The 17773-nt window shown below is 41.8% G+C and overlaps 1 protein-coding gene across 5 annotated transcripts in view; it reads left to right on the top strand.

Moving 5' to 3' along the window:
* The window catches only part of LOC122971944 (C-terminal-binding protein 2), a 106994-nt gene that overhangs the window by 41635 nt on the left and 47586 nt on the right, over positions 1-17773 (top strand). For 2 of the 5 annotated variants that reach the window (XM_044338710.1, XM_044338713.1), the window contains exon 2: positions 9978-10184. In XM_044338710.1, coding sequence (XP_044194645.1) covers positions 10127-10184 — 58 coding nt within the window. In that variant the 5' untranslated portion in view covers positions 9978-10126. Of the gene's footprint in view, positions 1-1948; positions 2053-9977; positions 10197-17773 lie in introns of those variants that run through there. The other 3 variants (XM_044338707.1, XM_044338708.1, XM_044338709.1) reach the window with 2 other exon arrangements.

The following is a 17773-nucleotide window of genomic DNA, read 5'->3' as shown; positions in this document are numbered from 1 at the left end:
AAATCGAAAAAATTTGCAAATCAAAACAATAAAATTGTGAGTTCGGCTGTACTGAAACACATCATATCATGGAGAGCAGGAGAGAACGGATCAAAAATACGACTAGCTGAGACTCAGTAGAGTAACCGAGCTTTGGCTTTACAAATTTGGCCAACCTAAAGAGGACAAACAAGATGAGATTTACCCTTTTTGCTATTGTTCAGGTGTTTTAGTGTGGACATAGAACTTCAAAAAGTACCTGAGAAGGGAAGTGTGGACGCATTTAAGCAGCATTTCTAGCCGTCTTAGTGTGGACGCAATCTGAGTGGCCGCATTTAAGTTTGTTTTTTTTTTCCTCAGGAAACATCTGGCAGTCTGTATTAGATCTCTTTCAGTAGACGTGTTACAGCTCGACTGCACAAACAAACGGTTAATGAGGCGTATGTGGATTGACTTGAAATTCTGTACGCACCTTTACACCCCGGCAGAACCTCCCCACCTCTTCTTCTTCCTTCTCCTCCTCTGGCTTCTCAGGCCAGCTCTGATTAGGGAATTGGGGGTCCTTGCGGTCATATTTTAATACAAGCCTGAGCACTTTCGAGCCCCTCCTCAGCTTCGCGCTCGCCACGTCTCTTCGCGGTGGAGGGGCTAGCTGCCCTCCAGAGAGCTGTTCTACATACGGCGAACAAGGAGCACAGCTTCGCACAAAAGCCTGCTGAGACTCCACACCATTTATCTCTCAGCTGCAAGGTTGGGCCAGGACTAATTGACTGAGCTGTTCGTGTGTGTGTGTGTATATATATATATGTGTGTGTGTGTGTGTGTGTCAGTCCTGGTCCCTTGAAGCATGGTGCATTAGTAGAGCCTGAGATGATAGGATGTGGTAAAGAGAGAGAGAGAGAGAGAGAGAGAGAGAGAGGCCAACCCTGTGTTGTGAGCCCATCAGAGGGGGCTCGGGATAAAAAGCTCTCCTGTAAAGTCAGTTATTGGCTCCGGCTCTCTAAAATACGGCCAGTTAAACTGTGCTCAGGGAGCAGAAAAACCACATAGCCGATGCTGTACTGCTACGTGCATTAAAAGGAAAATTCTGGTTTATTACAATGTAGTGTTTTGGGTTTTTTTTTTTGTTGTTTTGGCTATCATTATATCAGTTATGATGACACTGGGCTTGCCAGAGTAATTGCTTAGATCTGGGAACGTGTCGACATGGCTACAACGAAGTCCAAAGGGACGAAAAGACAGAAATGATCAGACGGATCAGACTGGTTATAAAGGGGCCGACGGTTTATCCAGTTTATATAAACCACCTGACTTTGAAGTACAACTAGAACGGCAGGTCAAAAAAAGTCAGTGCGTATACTGTGATCGGTGTTTACAACAGTTTGGCGCATCATTTTTTTTTCATGCTCTCTTCCAAATGTGTTTGGCTCACCTGGACGTTTGTTTAAAACATGTCTGACTGTGTTCGTTGCCCTGATGGACTTTCTGAGATCTCAGCAATTAACTTGAATACAATGTTGTTATTATTACAGATAGAGACGCTGGCCAAAACTATGGGAATAAAAACAAAGTTGTAATGAACTGGAATTATCCTTTAAGTGTTCCTGGCTGTGTGAATCGCCGTCCTCGTGTTGTGCAGCACGGCCCTCGTGCTCTTTCTCTGTGTTCCTCTCACCACTCTGCTCTGGACTTTATCAACACATTGTTTGACTTGGCCTCCTCCCAATGTAAGCCCAAGTACAGCACGGAGTTGGCTGTCTCACCGTCCACAGGGAGTGGGCTGAGTGATGTATGCGTGTTCGTGTGCATGTGTGTGTGCATGTGTGTGTGTGTGTGTGTGTGTTCGTGGGCACATTCCGGGGGGAGTGGAAGCACCTCATTCTCCTGGACCAGGAAGCTCTGAATCACGCTGGCTCTTCCTGGAAGGACCCAGAGGGAGCAGAGCTGAGCTGGCTGGACTCAGGCAGGCTGTCTGAGCCGGAGCCTGGCCTCTCGCTGACACCAAGCTGGTGGCGAGTGCAGTTCTTACCTCACCCTCGCAAAGGCTGGCCACGCCTTCCCTCTGCTCACCAGGTTGGCACGCTGCAGGCGTTTTTCCTGTACAGGGAAGTGTTTTCAGCTTTGGCTTCAGCTGTGGCTTGCACTGATAACCTCAGCCTCTGGAACTTTGAGAAACAAGAGTTTATTGATTGGATGTAAATAGCACAAGGTGGGCTACAGTATCTTGGATTTCAAGGACTGCCTTGTTTGTATATTTCAAGACTAAATTATCATCACCGATGGCACTGGTTTAACAATTCTGCACTTTGAAAGCATTCAGTCTGCCGTGATTATCAAGCTAAATATAATTGTGTCAAGCTGTCACCTGCCTACGCTGTCGCAGGCCTTGCTTAGTTCATGGAAATCACACTCTCCCCTGCCTGAGGTGCTGAGGATATGGGCATGTAAGTTGATATTAATAGTAGAGCCGGGCTGGTGCAGCAGGGTGTCCACACCTTCCTGTTTTCTCTTTCTTTGTTTTGGCCCTGTGCTGACAGATTTACCTCTGGAGGAACTCCAGCATCTGAAAGGGAAAAATGGGCTCCATTGTTCAAATGGGGCTCTAGTGGAAAGAAAACAGAGGCTTTTTGAAGAAAATAACAAGGGGGTAATAATGGATTGCAATATCAATAGTATAAACAGCCTTGTCATTGAGACTTGTGTTTGTTATTTCTAAGAGAAATTGAGAGAATAGGGGTATTTTTTCCCTAGAGAAGTGTGCCTCTTTGGGTGAAAACGTAAAAAATCTCAGAGAGAAGTTTTACTTGCTTTGAGGAGGTTCTCATTTCGGAGTCTCCGAAGAGGCTTTTGATAGGAATCAGCTGTAAGAGGGATGGATATTGCTGCGCGTTTTTCCTGCTGCACGCTGTCAGATAACTTTAACAGTTGTCTCTCCTCACAATTTTCCTGTCAAACTCCAGTGGGAAATTAAGTCAGGAGAAGTAACTGCTGAAGTTATCCAACTCTATCTTAAAGCAAGTGCTTCATGTTTTAACAGTCTTGGCAAGGATTACCACAGAACTCACATTGAGACATGACATTGACATTCAAAGAGGTTGTAGCATCAGCTGGGAAAGAAACGAAGATAAACAGAGACTCCAGAGCTGCAGTGCATTTGACAACTCATTGAAAGATTTCATCTAAAGCTCCCCAGAATGAGATATAATTTGGCAGCTTACTAAAAATAACCAGTTAGATAATCTTAATCTTCCTAACTGTCCATCCAATACAGATAAAAATATCCTGCCTGGGACTGCCTGTACTTAAACTGAAAAACTCAGTCATCATTTCATCACTCAGCACAATGAGTTTAAGCACTGTTTTTCCAAAAAAGATGCTACACTGTCCAAGTATTTTTGGAGTTCATTCCATCTGATGATTGATTAAATCCCTGTGGTTTCCATGTGGTTTCTGTATTTTTGCCACATACTGAAAATGTGGTTATATTGGCTGCAAAAAGATTGTTGTGGTACAGTAAGCATTTATGGTTGCATAATACAATTCAAACAGATCTACGTTGAAAGACTATTCCCATCTAATCCTCCCTCGTTTTAATCTTTGGAGCTTTATACTACGGTTCATATTGTTCTAGTGTTAGTTAAACAACTGTTCAGATTTTTCATCGTAATTTCTTGACAAATATTGAAATTAACTCAGAAACTAGAAAGCACACACAGAGCGTATACCTCCAACAAAGCTGCACAATTCGATAAATTCAATTTGAAAACGATCAGAAATGTGTAATCTTCTTCTGGATCTGCATGAAATTAAACATAGTGATAATTAGTCGTGGGATACATGTGGCAGTTGTGCCATTGTTTCTCTAACTGAGCAGTAGCTCATGACAAAATAGCAAAAATGGTTTCTTAACAAAGAAGTTCTTGTATCTGCACCAAAAACTAAACACTGGTTACCTTGCACCACATTTTTTTTGACATAAATTGCTGAGTTAGAAACAGGCTGAAAACAGAACCTGCTGGGTTCGAGGTATAACTCAAAAGAAATATATTCAGTGTTTCAAAAATGGCAAATGCTAGTTATTGTTATGTAAACCGCATTTTTACCAAACACCACAGAAGCTGTGAGTCGAAGCATCAACCATCAGAGATTCCTATTTGAAATTAGAAAATTCAGCTGCTTTGACTTGTGTCACTGTTTGCACTGAAAAAATATAACTTTGCTGTGTTTCTTCAGAACAAAATTATGTGTTTTTGAAATTAAAGAAAAATTCTGTGATGGTTGAATGCTTTGACTTACAGTTTGCAATGCACTTCAGCTGCAAATGTCTATATATTCTGAATGGTTACTATGCTTTTAAGTCCAAAAGACGTTATCAGCACCATAAACTAAGGCAGTGGGAACCCTCCTTCTCTCTTAGCTCTGACGCATTGATGTTTTTTCTTGCTTGTGGATATTACAACAGTCGGGTGAGAAATACAACCTAGCCTTGTTATGGTTTTAATGTGGATAGGAAACATGTTCAGTATGGATTTTCTGGATTTATCTAAAGGTTTTATTGAGAAAAAAAATCTCAGCCTGCATGAAACTAACCCCCCACAGTATTGACAGTTAACTGACAAGTGTGGAAACGTATTGCTGTTAGGTATCTCCCCTAAATGTCAGAACCTGCACTCTGAAGCGTCAGAACAAGAGTCTCCCCTTCAGCAGTGAGCCCGAGGCTTCACTAGCACTTCTTCACATCCTTAGAAAGTAGAGTCTTATTGGAGCGGACCCCAAGGCTTAATGTCAGCAAATTAATTATGGATTCACCCAATTAGTTCACAAACTACACTGTGTTCGAGGGAAAATGATCAGTCCCCCAAATGACTTGTCTCTTCAGTCTTTGCCCCAGTGTGCATTGTGCCTCTCTCAGAACTGTGTGTGTGTAAGTGTGTGTGTGTGTGTGTGTATGTGCTTGTCTGAATGTGTGAAGCGACACGCAGCAGGCAGGTAGCCTGACCTTTTTAATTATTCAATCTCTCAAACTCATCCACGGACGCTCTCATAGCCGGCTCTCTTCTCTGTCTCCAGTTTGGCTTTTTAACAATCCACCTTCTGTCCAAACATATTTCTGTCTGTCTGAAAAAAGGAAACAGCTTCTCTTTTCTTTTCTTAAAGGGAAACTTAGGTATTTTTCAACCTTGGATTTAAGTGACTAATGGAGACAGCAATTTTTGAAATTGGTCCAATATTGAGCAAAAGTGCTTCAGCCGGCAGTCACAGACGGGCTGCAATGTAATCCTTTGGGGCAATATCGCCCCGTCAATGAACTTCCTCTAAAAGTGCTTGTTTTTGCCACTGACATGCTCAGATTGTTATTATAACTGTCTGACAACATTATGAAAAGGATCCCTACAGAGAAATAAAACGTTTTTCTGAGTATGTCAATGGCAAAAACAGGCGCTTTTAGGGGATGTACATTGACGGTGTGCTATTGCCCGCTCGGATTACATTGCAGCCTGTTTCGTGGCTGCCGGTGGAAGCGCTCCCGCTCAATACTATATCTATTTTAAGAAAATGTTGTCCCCATTAGTCACTTAGACCCTAAATGATGGGAAAATAGGATCCAGGTTGAGTTTCCCTTTAAGACTCACACTGATCTGTATGAACACATGACGTGAAACTATAACTGTAATGGCTCTTTGAACAGTGCGAGATTGCCTCAGATCAGGAGCCCCCCCCCCCCAAGTACCTAATAAAGTAAGTAATCACTTCTGTCTAATGAGAGCCTGTCAGGGGCGGTGCTCGTATCTGTTTACCAAACCAAATTATTTTCTTATTTCGGCAAAGTCAATTAATCACATCGGAGGTGATTCTGTTAGCCCTTTGTCTCTCAGTAGGAAGATGGATTGCAATAACTGCGGTGTCATCATTAAATTTCATTGTGTTACAAGAAGATGCTGTTGCAAATTAACTCAATTTGACTTTGAGGTTTTCACTTTCTCTCGTGCTAATGTTAATTGCGTTTGCTTGTGTAATGTTTAATGTGTTAAGTGTTGGGTAGAGATGATTTTTATAATTGATTATTCTACAGGTTACTTTTCAGATGAATCAATAATTTGTTCAGTCAATAAAAGCTCAAAATATAAAGTAAAATGTCCCTCAGAAGTTTCCAAAGCCTAAGATGATGTTCTTTAGCTTAGCTTAGCATAAATACTAAGCAGGGGGAAACAGCTAGCCAAAAGTAAAAATATCTGCCTACCAGCAGCTCTAAAATTTAGTAAATTTAACAGGCTATATCTTGTTTGTTAAATATGTACAAAAAGCGAAGTGTAAAAACGATAAGTTGTGGTTTTTGAAGAGGGGTCATGGGCTGGACTATTTCTTGGATTTTGTTACTCCTAGCCTTAGCTAAGCCTTAGCCTTTAAGCTAAGCGTCTCTAAGATCCATCAGTCTCTTCCTCTAACTCTCAGCAGGAAAGCAAATTAAAGTATTTCCCAAAATGTTTAATATATTCCTTGAACAATAATAATTACCAATTTGTTGAGTCGAGCATTTTCTGTCACTAACCCATGTATCTAGTAATGAGTCGGCTAATCGTTTAAACGCTAACTGAAACCACTCCTTTGTGTGTATTTGTCTCTATCCACGGTGCTTGTACTCAAATTCCCCCACTGGTCGACTACCCTTCCCCCACCTAAGCGGACAGTACTCGGACAGTGATCTTTGTGTGTTGCTGACATTGAGGAGAGTTTGTGGACTGTGATTGTGCTCACAGTGGAGCCGTCCTTGGGAGACAGAGCCGGCCGTCACAGATATGGATTCCTACATTTAATGTCTCGGCCTCTCACGCACAAATGTTTCTCTTTCAATGAGCTGTGGCCCCGCAGACAGGGAGTTTTATCGATCATCTGACTTTTAATGCCTCTTAAATATTAAGATTCATGTATAAGACCTTTGTGTTTGGATTGAGATTGCAAAATCCCTGCCTAAATACTCTTTCAGACCCTTCACTGGCTTCACTGCCGGCATTGTTTCAGTTTTTCTTTTGCAGAGAAATAGTGCCCAGTTTCATACATTTTTAAGAAAAGGATGGGGGGTTCATGCTTGGCTGTATTTTTAAAAAGTCACAGAGGGAGGTTTTTTCTTATGTTTGGGACTACTCTGCTTGTAGTTGGCTGAGGAAACGAGTGCAGGAGAAAAAGCGGGGGAAAAGAGAGAAAAAGGGGTATAAGAATCGGGGATGGTTTGGCCTCTGTGTGGATCTCGTTAGCCTCTGTGGGTGCTCTTTTTTTTCCCCACTTCCCTCCCTCTCTGTCACTCTCACTCTCTATGCCACACACACATGCACACGCACACACACACAAGTGGTCGGCCCTGGAAGAGAGCCCGGTGATTGATGACTCTGTGAGAGAGACCTCAGAGGCAGCAGTACTACAGAGAGATGGACAGATGAAAAGAGAGGAGGAGGGACGGAAAGAAGAACTGAAATAATTCAAGAAATGGGGAGAGGCCTTCCAGCAGCCAGTCAACATACTGGAGCCAGACTGCTGCCTTGGAAAGAAACCCTGGAGGTGACCCGTTGTGTGTGTGTGGCCTCCTCATGCAAAAAAAAATCTTCTCTGAGTACAGAAAACACTGTAAATACAGAGATTTCTTATAAAAACGCAGTTAAAGGTGCCCTGTGGGGTTTTTCTTGTAAACAAACTAGTTATTTTTCATATTCAGTGTTTCTCACCAAAACGTGTTGTGTTTATCCTTGAGGTCTATGCATTGCCTTTCTCATAAAACATTTGAAAAGGCGTTTTATTTCATTGTTTACATCTGTGTTTGTTAGCTCGCAGTCTTCTCCTTCCTCTGCCTTTTGTGCGCGCTACCGCCACCAACTGTCAAACAGCAGAATAGCGCGAACCTGGCAACAGGAACGTGTATTTCATCACCCTCGCGCACTCGCATGCGCGTCCAACAAAATAGGGACCTGCTCGTAAAAACATTGCTCGACAGGGTTTTGGCAGTCTGATAAAATATTTTGGCTTGACGCAAATTAATTGTCTCGATAACATAGCCCATATCAGACCACATTTCTAGCATTTCTGCTCATTTAACAAGCTTCAATGATGGCCCGGTATGAACATTTGTCTTAGACCTTAAATGCTTGTCTGGAATGTCTAACTTTGGTCTTAGGTTGTGGGGTGCACGCTCTGCTGTACTCTGAATGTTGACGGTACAAAATGTTTTTCAATCATAGACATGTCCTTCCCAGTATGCGCATGTCCACCTACCTTTCACCGGAGGCAACAACGTCACTCCCCATCACTGTCAAAAGTCATTAAATGAAGTGAAATGGACAACACGGATTTGAGAGAAGAATGACTGAACAGCTGATGTCTAACATACAACAGATATTACTCAGACAGTTTTTGAGGGTTTTACCTTAAGGTGCTGTAAACTGGTTCGTGTATTTTCCCACTGTGATGGATCTGTATGGTCCCATATGTGAAAAGATGTCCTGATAATGTCACATTTTGCAAATACCCACACTGTGGCCCTGAGCTCCAGACCTAACCAGCCAATTCTGACAGATTACACTGACTGCTGAGGATAAGGCCGACTCACATCCACTTTAAACTCTTAACCTTCTGGCCTCCCCTCCCTTTTTCTTTCTTCTATATTCCGACTACAATGAACTGATGAAGACTTCAAGTAATGATTTTGTCCTGATGGTTTCTGGCAGAAAGAAACGTCTCTGTGGTCTCAGCACTTTCTGAGAGGAAAGGCGCCTCTGGCTCTAGTTTTGGACGAGCATGATGTGGCATTTGAGTTTTCAGTGCCACATTTAATCCCTGTTGTGTTGCAATAATTATACTCTGATTCACTGAGATGCTGATCTTTGCTGTACTCTGTGCACTGCCAGTGAAGAAATGCATACAGAGCTCGGTGCTCTGTTTTCTCTCTAACAAAGATGCATTTGTACATATAATTGCCTGCGTGTCTGCGAGTGATACTGAATTGAAGGCTTTGTCGAGTAACATTTTTAGCCTGCTCAAATTTTTAAACTTCTCTAAAACTGGTGAAATCTGAAATAGGAAGTGTACAGTCATAAATGTGGTTAAAATAAGGTTTCTTGAGATGCAGGGGCAGAGCAGGTGAGCAAGGATGGGGGTTATAAATTGCACAGTTAGAAATTCATTTTTGCAGTCGGAATATCCTGAGCTCAGAGGAGAAAGAGGGATGTGATGAATTGACACTATATTGTATAAAGGTACAAGTGAGATAGTGTGCTCCTCTCTGAGTAGATTTTAACTACCCTCTATTGGCTTGAATGTGTCATTACATGACAGCCGGTCAACCTTCAGGTGCAGCACATCAGCTCAAGAGCTCAGTTTTGTCAGATGATAAATCTTCCCCTCACAAGTTCTTTTAAGCTTCTTTTTCATTCGCTCAGATCCACTTTTGTCAGATGAATAAGTATTGCCATGCTTGCTTTGTTTTGAATGGCTTTGAGGGGAGAGGGAAGAGGTGGGGAGTGAGGGAGGGAAAACGTAGATTGCCATTTGTCTGAGTCAAGATAACTCAAATGTCACTGCGATCAATAAGAAATGTGAGTAGTGACAACTTAGATGGAGCTGCAGATGAGTGCTTGTCAGTGAAAGAAAACACACTTAAAACAGGAGAAAAGTGGAGCTTTTAGAGCATGGAAGCTTTGTCACTTTTGGAGCAAATGGGGCACTTTGTCACCAACAGTGTGTTTGTATGTGTGTGTGTGTGTGTGTGTGAGAGAGTCACTGATTTTCTGTATATCTATTGCCTGCAGCTTCCCAGGCTCTTTGTGAGCGAGAGGCTGAGTGACTTTGTAGTCAAGGACTCTTTAATGCCTTCCCGTGTCAGAGTTTTTTTGTGCTTGTACATCAATAATGTGTATACAGTATATATATATATATAAAATATATATGTGTGCGTGTGTGTGTCAGCATTGTGTTCAACCAGGTTGTTCTGCGCTTGTGTGTCTTTCTCGCAGGTGTATGTGCCGAGGCGGTATGCCCCGGGGAATAGTGCCGACAGTGCACTAGGAGTCTGAACCTTGTCAGTATTTGTGGCTGAGGAGGAGAGGTCCCCTGACGTGCCAAGCCGTGCCGTGCCGTCCTGCGCCGTGCTGTGTTTGACGCCATGTCCCTGACTGACAAACACAAAGTGAAGAGACAGCGGCTGGACCGCATCTGTGAAGGTAAAAGAATGTGTGAGTCTGTCCTAAACTTTTTTTATCTATCACTCATTCTCGCAATACAGCAAGTGTATTTTCCACTATGTACACAAGAAGGGCTCCACAGTTGATCTTATAATTTTCATTATATCATGATGTTGGATTTCATAGTTAATTAAACTTGATATTGATGCTTGTGTTTTGAGCTCCAGTGCATCAAATCAAGAGTTATCTCTTCATTTGTAAGTTGTCTGATAAACTTTAGGAATAAAATGTGGGATTATTATGAGGATTAGAAGGAATAATTGTTGTAGTTGTGCTTGTTGTGAAAGATTTTAAGGGTTGTCCATTTGAAGCAACTTTTTTTAATTGTGTGTAAAGTTAAGCAGAGTTTTTTTTGTCTCTTAAAATGTCCAGATAGAGTAAAGCTATTTTGTTTGCAAAGACTGAGAAAACAGTAAACCAGTTATGCACCGATTTGGTGATTTGCAGGCAACTAAATGTGTACTGTAGGTTTAAACTGGCCTCAGACCTTCTAAGTTACATATAACTGTTGTTTCAACAGCGTTTCAATGACCACAGTCTATAAAATTTCTGTCAATATATAGTCACTGAAGTGGTATTGAAACAACAGTGTTTATGTAACCTTCACGTCTACAAAATGTTCAGTTTTTCCACCAAATTCAGTTTTAATCTAGACCAAAACCATGCTTACTGTAACTGTACAAACAAGCTTCATTTAGCTTGATATTGCAAAATAAATCCTCACTATTCTTGCTTTGTTCTTTTATTTCCCCTTATCGACATTACTCAGGAGCAATATGTCCGCCAGCCAACCATCCTTATTGTTATTAGCACAACCCTGAGACCTATTGATGATCAATACTTATTGATTGCTATAATTTTCTCCTGGCACACAGCACATGTCAGATACCACAGTAACCAGTGTATAAATGTTGACCTCAGCAGCAAACAGTCATCTGGCGGATGTAAATGAGATTACTGCTTTACTGTGGCCTCTCTGTGAGCCGCTGTTTGTTTGTGTAGGAGTGTCTGCTGTGTGACTTATGGTTATGAAGAATCTCTATAAACATCTCAAGTTAGATTACCAGAGGGGATTGAACGCTCTCTATCCTGTCACGCCTGTTTGGAAGCAGACAATTTTACACCATGAACTGCGGTGATTATTAGACTTTTAGGTTGTGGATTAGAGAGCGCTGGTGTTGTACTGAAGGGTCTGAACATAGAACAGGAGCCCCCTACTGCACACATAGCTGCAAAGTCAGCCCAGGCAACCAGGAATATAAGTCTTCGTGTGGGTGTATAAACTGTGTCTGAAGCCTTGTGGATGTGCATTTTTAAACCCACTTGTTTGACTTTGCCCGGTGTGTGTGTGTGTGTGTGTGTGTGTGTGTGTGTTTGTGTGTGTCTGTCAGACTGTGTCCTGAGGTAAAATCATTTCCTCTCGGCTGTCTGTGTCCCCGAGAGGCTTGTTAAGCTGCTGGGCCCTCCTGGAGCCAGCGCAGGGAGAGGCAGACATGACTGCAGTGCTGGAAAATGAAGCTAGACGCACCATTACCCCCAGTGCCAGCATATTTGTTTTGCAGCATGATGTAAGCACCTCAGCGTTGTGCGCATGAAATGAAGGACATATGCCGAGCATCCTGTGACAGCCCGTAGTTAGGCCAAAGAAACCAAATCTGAGGGGTTTTTTTTATCCTTTCTACTGCTGTAGAAAAGTGATTGCGTTCAATTTTTCATCCAAAGAAGGTGATTTTTTTTTAAAGCTTTTGCATTAGGAGAATACAATGCAGTAAAATTGTAACTAATTGTTCTCTGTGGATGAAATTTGGCTTTGAATTTAACCACAGAGTGTGAGTTTAAAAAAAAAAACACACTTTATTATTCAGCAATAAGCTGTAACAAGGATTTTAAAAATAGAGTCCAAAAGCTAGCCACAAAAAAAAAAAGTCTTTGGGTATTTTTTTTCACATTTTAAAAAATCTTTTCACTTTTCAATCATATCTTGTGCAAAGTCTTTTAATCACGATGGCATAATGCTGTTTTAAATGTATGTAATCCTGGTGGTGAATACTAAATTCATTTAATTTAGGGCTGCAACTAACTATTATTTTCATTTTCCATTAATCTGTCCAATTATCTCAATTAGTCGATGTCTTAAAATTACTTGTTTTGTCTGACTAACAGTCTAAAATGTTGAGATATTCAATTAACTGTCATTTATAAATGAGGAAAAACAGCCAAACTTCACCTTTGAGGAGCTGGAACCTACAAATATTCGGTTAATCGACTAATCACTGCAGCTCTAACTTAACTTAAATTCATTTTTTTGCCTAAAACAGACAAATTATAGCCTAAAAACATTATATTCAGCCTTAAAAAGCCCCACATGTGGAATATATGTGTAACAGTAGAATGTAAACTTCTCATCAGGGTATTAAACCCCCACAATTCCCAGAAATACAGAAGAAATGTGTCCATATCATCTTTAAGTAAATGTATGCACAATTAATGTTTAACACTAGTCATTGTGTTCCACTGGTGTGCATTACATTACAAAACTCTTCACATGTTCAATACAAAAACACAAATGACTCTGTTATCACAATTTATATAGAATCAGCAATGTGGACAACAGAACTAGACCGTATCATCATAATATGATTCCACTGAAAGTCGATTAACGATATTGAATAATCGCTCAGCCCTAGAGGAGAATCATAAAAGCAGTCATATTTCATAGCACAGGTGGAATCGTTCATTGGTGGAAATCCTTCCTGATTAGAGCTGCCGTCTACATCCAGCTGTTGCATTCGTGTGAATCAGACAGCTGAGGTAGTTAGTCATTCCTGAGGGAACAACAGTTAGTCTGCTCTGCTGGGCATGAGCTCAAAGCCCACAAGAGACGCACAGAGAGACGGTAACAGGTGTTGCTGTGATGCATGCAGAGCTACTTCATGGAGAGCGTACCTGCTGACGTTCCTTCTCACACACACACGCACGTACGCGCGCATACGCACACACACACACACGCTCTCTCATACGCTGGCTCTCCAGATGGCCATCATACAGGATCAGTGAATCAGTCCTCTGGCGGCCATTGTGAGGGCGTATAGAAAAAAAAAAAAACAAAAAAAAAAAAACAGCTTGTGATTTGTGATTTGTTCATGAGCCAATGACCAGGCAAAGTTGTCCCACTGATTGCATGTAGCAGCGTGATAAGGCTGCCATGGCGATTGTCTCCGCGCAAGGAGAAAACACACATGAAGCAAAGCTCTGTTTTTTTTTTTTTTTTTTTTTTCCCCCTCACACGCAGGTAAAATCCTCACAAGGCCCATTTGGCTACTGTCAGAAGTAACTCATCTTAATCCAGGTTCACACTTCAACCAGGCCTGCAGTTGGCAAACAGATACAGACCAGATGAAGCCGTGATTCGCGCCGTCTCTTCTCAATCTCTTTGAAGAGAAAATCTGGAGCGTTCCCTTTTTTAAAAAAAACGTCTGCTGAGACCACACTCTTTCTGCATTGTCCAACAGAGCCTTCACCTTTTGTTTCTATTGTTTTGCTGACACTGAAAAACAACTCTCGTCCTGTCCAAAACAGTTTCCAACATTATGCAAGGTGTAAATTGTAATTTTTTTTTTCATAATAAACCATTGCCCAGATTGTCCATTCTGGGATGCATGTTTTACATTTGGATCTGAAATGCAGTATCTAAGGAAACCCGGTGGCTAGATGACAAGGCTGATTAAGCCATTAAAGTGCTTGATATGTATTTAGCATAATCTGCCCTGTCTGCAAATAAGGAGGCAGGGAGCTGGTTGCGACTGTTTTTATCAAAAGCTGCTAGTTAGCTCAATCAAAGCAGCTGCTGGGAAGCATCAGCTTTAATTCAGTGTTATTAGGAATAGAGAGGAGCTTTCTCTCTCTCTCTCTCTCTCACACTCTTTCTCTCGTTCTGTCTCTCTCAGGGGCGAAGAGATTCATTTCTGTCATCTGAAGAGATGAGGAGTGATCTGCCGTGGCCCATGTTTCTCCCAGCCTCAGGTCCTTTCATGTTCTCAGCTTAATTTGAGCTGAACCAATGTTTATCATTCTGCAGCAACTGGGCCGAGTGGCTGGGAGGGAGGACAGTTGCTTGTAGACTGCAGTACCGTTTTCCCCTCTGGGTTAGATTAGAGCCGCTCTAATCTAGTTAGATAATGTTTTAATCAACATCTGCATTTTATTAATGTTGTGTTACATGATGCCACTTTATGGTTGCATAATTAGAAATATAATTTAGCCGTGTTAGTTGCAGAACAAAACACAAAAGTAGTTCGGCTGCTGATTGTTTTCTTTCTAGTGATGCTAATATTTGCTTATGAGTGATACGTTGAGGATAAACAATATGAGTTAATGTTGATTGACTGAACAAATATCTAAACATGCAACCAGCTGTTAGGCTATTCTTACCAGCTTACTTGGTCAGAACTGAGAGAAAAGGAGAATCTAATTACACAGATAAGGAAAATTCTGGTGCCGCATGATGACTGAGAGCTATATACGGTGGGTTTTTTTTTTAATTTATCAGATTTGATAAAGCTCCCTTTAAATAGTCAGGTGTCCATTGTTCTGCCCCTGTCTCGTCTGTCTATGCTTTGAGCAGGGTTTGTTTATTTTTTGTGCCTAGCACAAGTGAGTGGTGAGTTAATGATTTGTGCTCATGTGAAAAATAAAGCCTCGGTATCAAGCCTAGAATTGAAATAAATTACCGACTGCGATGCATCCATAGCATTGAAAGCTGTCATGTGAGGAATGGTGACATCAAACCCTCGGTCATCCTCAAGCGCAAGAATTTTAAACAGTATTTTATTTTAGTATTTTATAAGGATTATGTACTTGAGTTAACATTAAACAGTGATGAATGAGAGGTTGGACTTAGTTTTTAGATGAAAAAGAGGCAGCACAGTCTCCAGGTTCTGTAAAAGAAAAAGTGAGAGAGGACATACCAGCCTTTGTAAACCATTAACACCACAGGGGATGTACTTAAGCGCCGTATTAGATTTTTAGAGTTCAGTGTGTGGGTACGTTTACTCTCCACTAAACCTCTGCAACACAGTCGTAAAATATTCTAAAAGTGTTCTTTCGTTTAACGACAGTCTTTTCATCAGTGACGTGGAGGCAAATTGCATTTTCTGTTCCATCCTTTCTTCTCTCTCTCTTTCTCTCTCTCTCTCTCTCTCTCTCTCTGTCACTCTTCTTCCCTCCCTCTTCTCTCACTCAGCTGCAGACTCTTAGTCTCTCCAAAAAGCAAGCGGGCTGTCGTCTCTCCCTTCTGTCTGCCCCATCTGTGATGCAGTATGGGCCACTGGCTTGATAATGATAGGCAGGCGGAGCGTGGGGCTGCGCACGAAGCAAAGAGGGAACAAACCAACCCGCTAAAATGGAAGACAAAAACTCTAATCAGTTGCCTCACCAACTCTACCAGAGGTCTCGCCCCGATGATAAAAGGTTTGCAGTAGCGGCTCATGCTCTGCCCCACGTTCCACCCACCGCTAAAATGGAAGACAAAAACTCTAATCAGTTGCCTCAACCAAGTCTACCAGAGGTCTCGCCCTGATGATATAAGGTTCGCAGTAGCGGCTCACGCTCTGCCCCACTATCCTCCCACCCATGCAAATGTGTGACATGCTGCGCCATACACCACAGAGATGCGAGGTGGTAAAGAGGCGGAGGACCGCATTTTGATAACACAGCAGATGTGAACCCTCCGAAAGCCATTGGACCAGAATTGGTACCATGTGTTTTTCTCTCCTCATCGCCCCTCCTTCCTCTCTGTACTTGTGTTAGAACAAGAAAAGGCCCAGAGGCTCGTTAAAACTTTAATATACTGTACAATCACAGTAATTGAGTAGAATTTTCAAGTTCTTCCAGTCATGGTTTTAATTTATGAAGTCCCTATGAAAGTTTAATGGATCAGCAGTTGTAGAGTCGCAGCTATCTAAATCATTCTGCAGCTATCTCTGCCTGTGCTGCCTGCCAAGTCCTGCCGTTAGCGTCCTGTGCCCTAGAAAGATGGCCAGATTGCTCCAAAGGCATGACTGTTGCTGGACGTCTGTTCAACACATTGTACCTAGAGGTCTTTCGCAGAGCCGCACAATTGGCTGTGAGCTAGAAAGCCGAGTATTGGCATCAGTTCTGATGCTGTTGACCAAATATCCACTGTGTAAGTTTGGGGTTTCTTTTCCTGTATTGTATTATTCATGCTAGCAAGTACAGGGTCCCTGTTGCATGATGAGTGTAATATAGCATGCTCACTTAATTATGGAGCAGCTCTCATGAGAGGCATATCAGAGGATGCAGACAAGATGAATTTGGTACCCTGGTTTCTGTTGCTTATGAATTGTGGGGAATGTAGCAATTTGCATGGCAGGAGATATGATATACCATATCCGTGTTGCGGTTTTAGCAACACTAGCCCGACCATACTTGAGATGTTTATTATTGTTATTAATATTTTGTCAGGAAGCGGGGATCTGAGTGACACACGGCCCTGGAAGGGGCTTATTAAAAGAAGTTATTGTCTGCGATAGCTGGAGAGAGATACAACACAGTGATTAATGGTGTGTTTTACAGCTGACAAAAAAGCGCAGGGGGACTCAGACCTGGGAGGACAGCACTGAGAAATCACTGCAAAGAAATTGCTAGGTATGCTCTACCTCTAACGAAAAAAAAAAACATCCTTCAGATGTGCATCATCCTGGACCGCTAAGGGCCGTAGGGAAAATGAAACTTTTGTATTTTTTTCCTTGTTGGTTTTGACCTACTTAATCTTCTCCAAATCATTCCAATCTGTTGTTTTTTATATTCTATCATATTATATCATGATTGCATCACTAAAGCTCTAAAATGAAAACAAGCTGGTTATAGCATTTTCCTCTCTGACTTGACAGGTAGTGGGACAACATAAAGAGACACAGTACTATAGCAGTCTCTGTCACTCCTAAATAAATTTAGCCCATCTCTGTCACGCTGTCTCTGTGTCTCAGCTTCAGGAGCATCCAGATGATGTCCCTGGCAACTTGCCGCACAAGCTCTCCTTTTAAACCCCTGTTGCCTATTTCAAAGAGAAATAAAGTAGAGAATAGAAACAGGCTGGTAGCCATCTAGATGTCACAGTCCAGTGCAGTCCAATCAAATCCCCTGTCTCGTCCTATCCCACGCTGTCTGTCTTAAAGGTGAAGTCAAAGCTGCCAGCCTTCTGCCTTATCAGCTTTTTTCCCATCGCACACTTATCAAAGCTCCCTTTTCTTCTCCTCCTGCCGCTGTTTTTTTTTTTTTTTTTTTTTTTTTTGTTTACATTGCTCTTGTCACGGCAAGTAAACACCAGCAGTTATCTCTCTGATGGCAACATCTCAGATAAGCCACATCTGCTCTGTTGTACATCTGGTGTATGTAGTTGCAAAGTGCAAGCTCCGTGAGGGGAAATAAGACTCAACTGGTAAAGGTGCAGTTCATGATGATTCAAGTTTTCTAAAGCAAACTCTGATTTGAAACAAAACAATAAGTTGATTAATTGATTAACTGGAGATTAATCAACAACAATACTG

Source organism: Thunnus albacares, chromosome 20, assembly GCF_914725855.1.
Source record: "Thunnus albacares chromosome 20, fThuAlb1.1, whole genome shotgun sequence".
Lineage (NCBI taxonomy): Eukaryota > Metazoa > Chordata > Actinopteri > Scombriformes > Scombridae > Thunnus > Thunnus albacares.
The sequence above is the reverse complement of the archived record's forward strand: the minus strand, read 5'-3'. Positions and strand labels throughout refer to the sequence as shown.